Raw genomic sequence first — 10,825 nt, 5'->3', positions numbered from 1 at the left:
ATTAGGCTGGATCTCTGACTTAACACTCATTGGGACTGGTCTTGGAGAATGGAGTCAAACCAGCACAAGTCTATGCTGTCCAGCCCATACCCCGCAGCACACAACATTCATACATGTTGGGAAAGAAATGGGTTTCTATTCTGTGTTGTTTTCTATTCTGGAAAATAATAGTAAACTTTGTTTAACTCTCCTGAGTATTGTGTCCCACAAAGGAAATACTAGACTGAGTCATCTTATCACATACCTCAATACTGTTGCTGTGTTTCATTCTTGTCACTTTTTCTCTTTTAATTGTCAGAAAAACAGTACAGATTCTAAGACTCTCCCTGGCACACATACTGTGACTTTTGAAGTGGATGCCAGATATCTGAAAAATCATTTAATCAGGAGAGGAGTGAGAGATTTGCTTACAGCGCCATTCCCAAACTGGAAGTCTCCCACAAATCATTCAATCATGTTTGTTTGTTTTGCTGAAAAGCATTGTAAACTTTAAGTCAAAAAAGCAAATCTCTATAAAAGCAGAAGTAAAAAAATAGATTTTGGAGATGAGTCATCTTGCACAAGATGTCATTTATAATCTTAGCCAACCAACTTAAAATTTGAGCAAGTAATTTTTACAAATACACAAAAACCACTTATGGTAAAAATAAACATGTTTTTAATTCTGTAAACAAATAATAGCATTTGAAAGTAACTAAACATTTACTCAAAATACATATTGCTGCCAAAATAAATGAAGTAACAAAAGTGCCAAACAATAAATTTAGGCACTTAAAATCAACATTCAATACCACAGTAGTTTCTAGGCACAAATCTTTGTGACATTTAGCTAATATAGCTTACTGAGACATTTGTCTTGTAAAAATAATTGGAAGAAGTCATATGAAATGCTTGTTAAAGTGGTTCTGAATGCAAATTTTTAAATATATTTTCATTTAAATCATAGTGACCATTTCAACAATAGCCCTTTTGCTTTTACCTGGAACTCTCCTCCCCACTAATGTCCCAACAAAACAGATAGCAGCTAATAATCTCCAATGCTCCTTGATAAACCTATTAAGGCTTATTACTAATTCTTGTTAGTATTTTAATTATTCCCACAACATTTAATAAAATACAGTTCCATTCCTTTAAAATGTCTACATAAAAATGCAAACTATTTGGCCTTGTTTTGAACTGATATTGCCATCATTTCTGAAACTCAGCCCGGGTATTGAATTTAACTGTACCTAGGAAAATCTCCAACAGTTGAAATTATAATATTCTAGAATCCAACAATTAGCATACCCATTTACTTAAGATAAGTAAGCATCATTACACACTTAAGATGGGCATGAAATAAATTATGGAAGGTCACATACATGGAAGTCACATCTTATTACAGGCCTGAGTCATCAGGACCTTAATATAAGCACAAGCAGTCAAAAATGTGATATTCACAAAAGAAAGCTCCTAGCTTAAGGGACTGCTATCCAGGCTTCGACTTCTTTTTTCTAGATGCATTTTCCGGTAGGTCTCAAAGGTGGCTTTGGAATCCTTCATGGATCCATGGAATCCTTCATTTCCTTCTAGTAGTTTTATTGCAGTGTCAAGTGGAATGTCATCATTAACTGCAAGATTAGCAACAAAATCATACCACTATTTAATTTTGATGTCTTACAATAGAAATATGCAAACAGAATATGTGTTTTGCTTCATGCAGATAACAAATATGTTGTATCCGAAAATTCAGCTGGACCATTCTGAGCAGATTACAGTCTGGATGAACCAAAACTGAATTGTTTCAAGTGTTAAAAGCTTTGGAAGTAAGTAGGACAAGGCCACTCTGTCCCTCTCCTCCTCTATGGGGACCATGAGCCTGTCCTCATATATTCATAGCAACTTTATCTTATCTCCTTTTAGCTGCCACACACCTATCCCATATTGGTCCCTTCACTTATCTGTAGACCAGTGGTTCTCAACCTTTTTAATGCCGCGACCCCAACCGGTCGTAAGTCGAGGACTAAACCAGTCGTAAGTCGAGGACTAAACCGGTCGTAAGTCGACGACTAAACCGGTCGTAAGTCGAGGACTACCCAACCGGTCGTAAGTTGAGGACTTTCCCTGCCGGGAGCGCTGCGCATGCGTGGTTTCGCACCCTGCGCCGGCCGAGGCGTAGCTGGCAAGCGGCAGAGATGGAGCAGGCCGACCATCAGCTGGCCCAGCCCAAGGGAGGTAAGGCACCCGCCGGAAAAGGGGGAAAAAATGGTGGGACCAAAAAAATGGCGGACAGCCTTGCTTGGCGACCCCCATGAAATGGTCGATCGACCCCAAATGGGGTCCCGACCCACAGGTTGAGAACCACTGCTGTAGACTAACACTGGGAGTCTCTCCTTGCAATAAAGTCTGTGGGGTGCGCTGGTAAAATCTCACAGCACTTCACTGAAATCATGGAACACAAAGCTTTACATTTCCAAAGCCAAACGACATTAACAACTATCAAAAACAAGACCAACTTTTATCTCCTGGAGAAGGTAATTAAGTAAGACCAAAGAAGTTGTGTGTGCAGTCCTCAAAATCAAATTACAAAGAAATAATCCATCTGGCTCTGTCCACACGTTTAATTAGCCTGACATCTTTAATCCACCACAGCCAGATACAATTCTCTAAGAAGAATATATATAAAAAATGGAAGCGAGAAAAAAGTATTGTCTGGCAATCTGAGTGGTGTTGATGAAACTTCTGCTCATCTCCTAAATCAAATGGCTAAGTTTTAGACATGGTTACCTTGAATTTCATTTTCTTCCGATTTTCTTCTTTTCACAGGACAGTAATTTAACCAGTCTTCTCTTTTACTTTTGACTGCTGTAAATAATAATTATAAGTGTGTTGTTTGATAAAAGTATATAAAAAAGCTAGCCAGTTTGACTACCTATGGTACAATGGCTAAGATACAAGTAGTCCTTGACTTACAACAGTTTGTTTAGTGACTGTTTGAAGTTACCAAAGCACTGAAAAAACTGACTTATGACTGTTTTTCACACAACCATTGCAGCATCCCCATGGTCACGTGATTAAAATTCCGATGCTTGGCAACTGACTCATAATTATGACAGTTAAAATATCCTGTAGTTATGTGATCACCTTTTGCAACTTTTTGACAAGCAAAGTCAATGGGAAAGCCAGATTCACTTAACAATTGTGGCAAGAAAGGCTGTTAAAATGGGACAAAATTCACTTAACTGTCTCAATTAGCAGCAGCAATTTTGGGCTCAACTGTGGTTGTAAGTTAAGGACTAATATTTGCCCTAATGGCTAATACACCAAACAAATTATATGAATTTATGCTATTTTACTATCTATATTATTAAGTTTTTGAAATTTAGGGAATTTCCATCAGAACAAGATGAAGCCTAGAGTAAAATCCAAACCTATATCAGATACTACTAACTGTTATTATGTTGAGATCTTTAGCATGTTGCTATAGATTTCTACTAATGACACCCAAAAATTTAAAAAAAGCTTTCTAGACAAATTAAAAGGTATTTATAGATATTTAGCACTTTAGAAATAGCAATACAAATGCAGGATTAGCTTGCATTTGTAATATTTTCTAAAAGTAAATACCATTATATTTTACATTGATTGATTAAAAGGAAACACAACTGTACCTGTAACAGATATCCTGTTTTTTTCAGGAAGCTTTGTTGCTTCTAAAGTTTGTTCTTCAGAGGTAGACTTCCTAAATAATATTTCTGGACACATTTTGAATTCAAGCATTTGTGGCCTCTCTGCTTCAGACATTTGGGATGAAGAGCTGTCTTTCTGGTGGGGTTCAGAATCCTCAGTTCTATGACTTGATTTCACATGCCAAACCGGTTTGGCATGCACAGAATCCAGGCTTGTCAAATGAATAGTCTTCTGGGCAGTCCGTTTAAATGCAACTCTGTTCAAATAGTTTTTCTTCTGTTCCTTTTGCAGAAAAAGAGAGTGTTTATTTTTTCTTTTAAAACATTTTTTATCAGAAAGTGATTTCACAGACCACTTGTCTCGATTACTACTATCCAATGTGCCTTCTTTGACTGGAGAGTGGATGTTGGAAGGATTATCTCCATTCTGGGATGCAAAAATTCGATTATCAAAATGTGAGCTTTGACATTTCCATGCATTTGTCTTATCTTTTCTGTATGCATATTTCTCTAAATTTATTCTCTTAACAAGCTGTGTGAGATTTTGTTCAATATGCTGCTTAGGACAAATAGGTTCATTATTTTGTACTTTTTTGTATCCAAATTGTTTCTCCAAATCTTGCAATTTTGTTTTAATTAAATGCTTTTGCGAGCCCAAGGTAGAGTTATGCTCAGAATTTTCATGTTTTTCAGAAGCAAAGCTAACACTGTTTAATGTTGAAGAGTGTGTGACCTCACTAGGCTGAGTTTCCAATGCTGTAAGCTTTTTTTCCTTCATCATTTTTCTCTTTAGACTCCTGCTTGAAATTGGTCCTTTAATCACGTGTGTTTCACTGGTGTCTCGTTTAATTTTGTATTTTTCAAAATTGGTACTATTCTTAGTTTCTATTCCTCTGTGACAATCAATATCTGTTTTTGATTTCCGAGTTCTATTAAAAGACTTTTTCTCCAATTTCATTTTGGTGAGTTTTTTGATAATTATCTTTTTGAAGTCTGTATTTAAATGATACTGTGCTTCACTTTTTGAGATATTCCTTCTACCCTTTATCTGGCTGTGTATTTTATTAGTTCCAACTCTTTCTCTCTGTAGAGGCTGGGAATCTGCAGAATGAGACAGTTCTATACCTCGCCTTTTAGGTTCTTGTGAATTTGATTTTTCCAATAAAGTACATGGAGTAGTTGCTTGCTCTACTTTGGGTAGTTTTTTTTCTTTTACTTGAGGTTCAGTTTCTTTACATCCAAAAGTTTTATTTAAAGCTTTTTTACTCTGATCTCCCAAAAGAAAGATATTATTGGCTGTATCCAATATGGAATTCTGTACTTCATTTTTTAGGCTACAATCAGACTCATTGGATTTTGATTTCTCTTTAGACTGTGAATACAGATCAGTTTTCCCCTTCAAACTAGGTTCTTTAGCTAGCATGCATGAACAAGGCTCCACATTATATTTTGAAGCTAACCATCCTGGCAAGCAGCAATATGTTCGTTCTGTTTTTCCAAGTCTTTCAGACTTGGTAATTTTGCTGTCAACATTTAAGTCCTGGTTAGACTTTCTGTAGCGTCCTATATTTTTATCTTTTGAATCCATTCTCGTCTGGTCATCTCCATATTTATCTAGCTTGTTAGATGATTGTTGATTGCATTCAGGAAACACTTCATTCATTTGTTGGGAATTCAGGATTACTATTTTAATTTGCTCTACTGCATTACTAGGATCAAGATTTTTCTCATGGCTCGTAGTATTTTCTTTATCTTCTCTTTCTGTCAGAATAGTTATAGAATCTTTGGTTTCCATTCCCTTTACCATATTCAAATAACCAATTCCGTAGGGAAATTCTTTTGAAAGCTCAGTTAGCTGATTGTTCAAAAACATTACAGAGGATTCAGTGCTGCTTCCCAAGTGGGCTTCCTTGCCTTCAACCGGGATATGCTCCAATTCCCCCTTTTTTCTAATACTGGATATGTTGTTTGCCTCATACAGACCCTCCTGATTTTCAAACACCTCGCTATTGGACAAATCTGTATTGCAATTATAAGATACTTCTTGCTCATTTTTTTTCCGTGAAAGTGAAACAACTTCTAAAAAGTCATTGTTCTTTTGTTTCTCAGAGTTGCTTGCATTTGTTTTCATTGAGGTTTTGTCACATTGAGGGCTTTCTAATGTTTGCAAATCTTCAAGTTTTCCCGTAAAAGCTTTGGATAAACTCCCTGACGATAGCAATACGCCACCTTTTTCTGAAAGACTCATCCCAACTTCAGGGTCATTTTTCAAAAGGCCAGGTCCCTCCTCATTGTGTTGCAGAGAAGCCATGTGTTCTTCTGAAAGCTTTATACCAGGTTTCAAAGGACTAGTACTAAAGATGTCTGCTATTTGTGAATTATAAAATGCATCACCCTGTACAAGAGTACATACACTGGATATTTGCAACATACTATCTGTCAAGTCAACTTCAGCAGTATCGTTGGATTCCTCCAAATTTGGACCGTGTTTTTTAGATGTTACACATTTTTGAGGAGATGCAGTTAAATGTTTAGTAATCAGTTCACATAGATGTTGGTCTCCTGAATCAAGGTCATATTGCTTTAATCCAAATGGTGAGGAATTTGTTTTCTCTTGGTTTAAATCAAAAGAATGATTTGTTCCAACTTCTGCTTTCATTGTTTTACTTTGTTCTGTGTATTTATTTGTTCCCTGGTGCACATTTAAATCTTCACAATATTTATAGGAATCTGTGGGTGAATAAATAGTTCTTTTTTCTTCATTATTACTATCTGATTTTGTAGATATCAGTTTTTCTAAAGTATGGACACTGCCTTCATTAGCTGGATAAATGATTTCAGTATTTTTCTGCATATAATTATTTTTTGATAATACCCGTGGAGTAACAACAGCTACTTGAGGTTCAGAGCCTTTTGGCAAATTGGAATTTACTCCATCAAGGTTTTTTTCAAAAGACGAAGAACCATAAATCGGAGTCCTTTCAACTGTAATTTTAGTGTCATAATTTTGAATTGATATATTGGGGAGGTTTCCCAAATTTTTTGCGGAACCTTTGCCATCTATCCCATCACTGGAAGATTCAGTATTTCTGTTTAATAGTTCATTTAAGGATTTTGGAAGGCATTTTCTCCATAGCGCCAGGCTTGTTTTTAGTTCTTCCAAAGAACAAGTTGTTTCTACACCATGAGTTCCAGTTATAGCTTCAACTCCTTTGGAGATAGAAAAACTAGATGTATCAGCTATCTTTTCGCTATTTGTAGGTTTCTGAAGACAAGTGTTTTCACTATGCTGAATGCGGCATGCAGGAATAGAATAACCATGTTCTTCTTTTATTGAGTTTTTCATTGAGGATGATCCCTGAGAAACATCTGAGTTCTGAACCAAACTCTGAATGCTATCATTTAAACACTGAACACCATTTCCTGAATCTTTATTCTGTTCAGAAGAATTAAGTAAGTCACTGTTAGGTACAGCTGATATTTTCTCCAATTGATTATGAGCAGATTTAATGGTGCTTGTCCCTTGAGTAGAAGCAACAGGAGTGACTTTATAGCTTAAGTTAGTAGTTCCATCAGTGGTAACATTTCCAAATGCATCACCCTTAGAATCAGTACATGAATTCTCTTGAACAGTGAAATGCTTATTTTGGTATTTATCTCCACCTTCAACCTCAGCATTAAATAACATATTTTCATCACCAGTACCTTTCAGCATATTCCACAGAATTGGCAATAAATGAAACTTTGTTTTCTGTGGTATGACTGAAGAATTGTGTGAATTAGATGAAAACTGATTAGGAGTGACTTTTTCTGAACGAACCTGCTGGACAGTACATTCTATTGACGGGTTGGTATTATGAGGAAATAAATTATCAGGATTTTGATTATTTATAGACATATTAGAGGTCTGCCCACTCTGTAGAGAAGATAGATATATTTTTTGTTTTAAACTAAAATTGTCTTTAAGTTTTAATAATGCATTTCTCATTTCATACAAGGCTTGAACGTCTAGTGATAAATTGTCTCTAGTTCTTTTAAATTTATTCTTAGATAAATTCTCATTCCTTATGTTCTTTTCTAGTTGCAAAGTTTGATTTGTTTGTTGCAAAGGTTCAGCAATCTTAACTGTTGTAGTTGTTGGTACATTGTTAGAAAGATTACCTTCAACTTCAACAAATGACTTTATTGATTCATTAGAAAGCTGTATTGCTGTTTTTAGTCCACTTACATCATAGGCAGTGGGGCTTACCACATTTGTTTTTGTACAGGATGATGGAGATTGAGATTTCTGATCAGGCCGAACAGAATATAAATTGCTATTCTGATCAGGCAGAGAAATATGATAACTTTCAACTTTTTCATTAGATAAATTTGCAGTTGGTTGTTGCAGAACAAATTGTCCATTGTTCGCTTGTATGGGAACCATCACGTCCGATAGTGAAGAGTTTATATTAGCAGCTTGGACTGCATTTCTGTAATCATAATGAGAATATATTGGATATGGCGGAGGGTTTATTTGATCAGAAGCATAAGGTTGTGATTGAATCGCTACCGGAATAGCTGGATTTGGGCATTTCTTTGCTGAGTAATCAGGACACTGGACATTTTGCTGAGGAGGTAAATAATAATTTGATGCAGAGTTAAGGGACACTGTAGCATTTGCTTGGGAAGTAGCAGGTCCATTCATATAATAGTAGGGCATCAGTATTGGGGACCCTTTTGGAGATGAAGCATTTAAGGGAGTTTGCTGATAAACTGAGGCTCCCATAGAATTTGAGCAATTTTGCACTGGCTGATTACTGAAACTGCCCATGGTCATATATGCATTTGTCTTTGGATGCGTATTTTGCACGGAATTAACTGTACTTCCCTGTAATGCTATAGAGGAAGAAACATGCATGTTCCTTGATAAATTTGGATTCTGAACATCAGCTGCCATTTGGACTGTCATGGTGGAAAGTGAAGATGGAGACAAATTATAAAAATTATTGTTTGGTCCAAAACCTGTTTTAGACACTATTACTTTAGGAAATACTGTCCTTAAGGTTTTAGAAGCCCTGTTATGTTGAAATTGTCGTTTATTTGTCAAGATATGCTTCACACTTGATGGAACATTTGAAGTTTGGTTGTTTCCAGAATTACAAAAGTTCTGCATTATGGCGTTTGTTTGGGAAGTAACAGAAGCAGCAGAAGTAACTTGGGGCATCAGGTACGATCCATGTGTTTGCAAATTATTGATTGTCCCTATATTCCAGTCCATTGTGCTGAAAGTTCTTTTAATTTTTAGGAATCTAAGAGGAGAAAAAAGAAATCATACACTTTTATTTATATCCATCAAATGAAACTAAACAGCTCCATATCAAAATACTATTTTACAAGCTATTTCTTCCCAGCCCCATATAAATTAAATGAACATTTCTGTTATCATCCTATATCCCACATTAAAGTTGTGGGAGATGAAAATATAACCCCCTTCTCATATAATAAGACTAGAACAAACCTGAAATAGGCCCCCACAGAAGTGATTTGAAGCTTTAACTTGAACTTTATGTTGTTTCTCAATAAAGGTGTACTATCTGTAATCTGCTGAGCTTTGTGCAATATAAATTGCAAAATAGATAGTTCTATATATATATTTGGAACATAAGTATTTTACCCGTGGGAAAAGATGAAGTGAAAGTAGCTGATGTATAGAAGTTTCAGAGGGGAACTGTCTTACAAAGTAAGAATTATGAGTGGGTGGTCGGTAGCAGAAAAGTATAAAAATGTTGGTTTAAGTCTGGCTCGGGGCCATTGGCCTATAACTGTCCCTTTGGAATCTACTATGCCATATGGTCCTCATTGCAATGGGTTGTTAATGTAAGTGATGTTATGTTATTATACTATGTTCCAAATCATTAGAAAAATAAACCTCTGGATCTTAAAGTAAGAATTATTGTTTTGTGTTGCTGTCTTGTCTTTTCCATTGGGTTTTTCCACGACAAAGTATTTTAAGAATTTATAAATGCTAGCACTAATATAGGGAAGTTAACACATCTCAATAGTTTCACATTCCACAACAATGTTCTGATTTTGGTAAAATTAGCAGTATATATTCACAACAGAAGTTTAATCAAATTTAAGCAAGAATAGTTCCCATATATACATCACATAGAATGGTAATTATAGTCATTTAAAGCTTGGTTAACAGATGCACAGAAAGGGGAAGCTAAAAAGTTGGAGTTTTTCCCCTTTTCTTCTCTTTTTTTAAAATTATTTGTATCCTAATTGTTGTATAACAAGCTGTGTTATCCTATTTGTTTGCTTGTTTTTTAAAACGTTTATATAGCCTACCCAAACAGCATATTCATTTTTAGTATATACCAGGGGTCGGCAACCTTAAACACTCAAAGAGCCACTTGGACCCGTTTCTCACAGAAAAGAAAACACTGGGAGCTACAAAACCCTTTTGACATCTAAAATGAAGACAACACTGCATATATCCTTTTTTACCTTTATGCTATGTATAAAAAAACTATAGTGTATTGCATTTATGAAATCAATGAACTGCTAAAAAGAAAACAAATTTTTATGCTGGAGAAAGAGGGGGAAAAACCTTTCTCCTTCATCCCAACAGGTGAAAACAATTTTAGTAGGTTATCTCTGTCTCTCTCTCTCTCTTCCCCCCCCCCCTCGTCCTCTGCACTCAATCGACTGCTAGCGGCTTGGGTGGCTCTGCTCCATCCAAGTTGAAGAAAGCTGTTTTCTGCTGTGCCTCCGCTTTCTTCAACTTGGACGAAGCAGAGCCACCCAAGCAGTCGTCGATTGAGTGCGAGAGAGAGAGAGAGAGAGAGAGAGAGAGAGAGAGAGAGAGAGAGAGAGAGAGAGAGAGGGAGAGAGAGAGAGAGAGAGAGAGAGATAAGCTACTAAAATTATTTTTACCTGTTGGGATGAAGGAGAAAGGGTTTTCCCCCCCCCTCTTTCTCCTGTCCTTTTTTTTTTACCGCAATTTTTTTCTTTTCTATTTTTCTATTTGTAGTTTTTATAGTTTGCACCAGCTTTTACTCTTTTCATTTATAATCCTTAATAAAAATATTTAGAAAAACAGAGAACATTGTAATGAGAGACAGAGACAGAGAGACGGAGATGAAGAGACAGAGAATAACCTGCTATAATCA

General features: G+C 35.9%; 1 protein-coding gene across 1 annotated transcript; it reads right to left on the bottom strand.

Moving 5' to 3' along the window:
* Positions 1-650: 650 nt before the first annotated feature.
* On the bottom strand, positions 651-8,946 carry RESF1 (retroelement silencing factor 1). Its single transcript, XM_015815668.1, has 3 exons — positions 3,651-8,946; positions 2,767-2,844; positions 651-1,610 (listed from the first exon to the last, which is right to left on the bottom strand). The coding sequence occupies exons 1-3, from the start codon at positions 8,926-8,928 to the stop codon at positions 1,453-1,455; spliced, it is 5,514 nt and encodes a 1,837-aa protein (XP_015671154.1). The 5' UTR covers positions 8,929-8,946; the 3' UTR covers positions 651-1,452.
* Between the last annotated feature and the right edge of the window lie 1,879 nt (positions 8,947-10,825).

Source organism: Protobothrops mucrosquamatus, unplaced genomic scaffold (genome assembly GCF_001527695.2).
Source record: "Protobothrops mucrosquamatus isolate PMUCROS unplaced genomic scaffold, P.Mucros_1.0 scaffold363, whole genome shotgun sequence".
NCBI classification, from domain to species: Eukaryota; Metazoa; Chordata; class Lepidosauria; order Squamata; family Viperidae; genus Protobothrops; species Protobothrops mucrosquamatus.
Note: the sequence above shows the minus strand (reverse complement) of the source record. Positions and strands in the feature narration are given on the sequence as shown.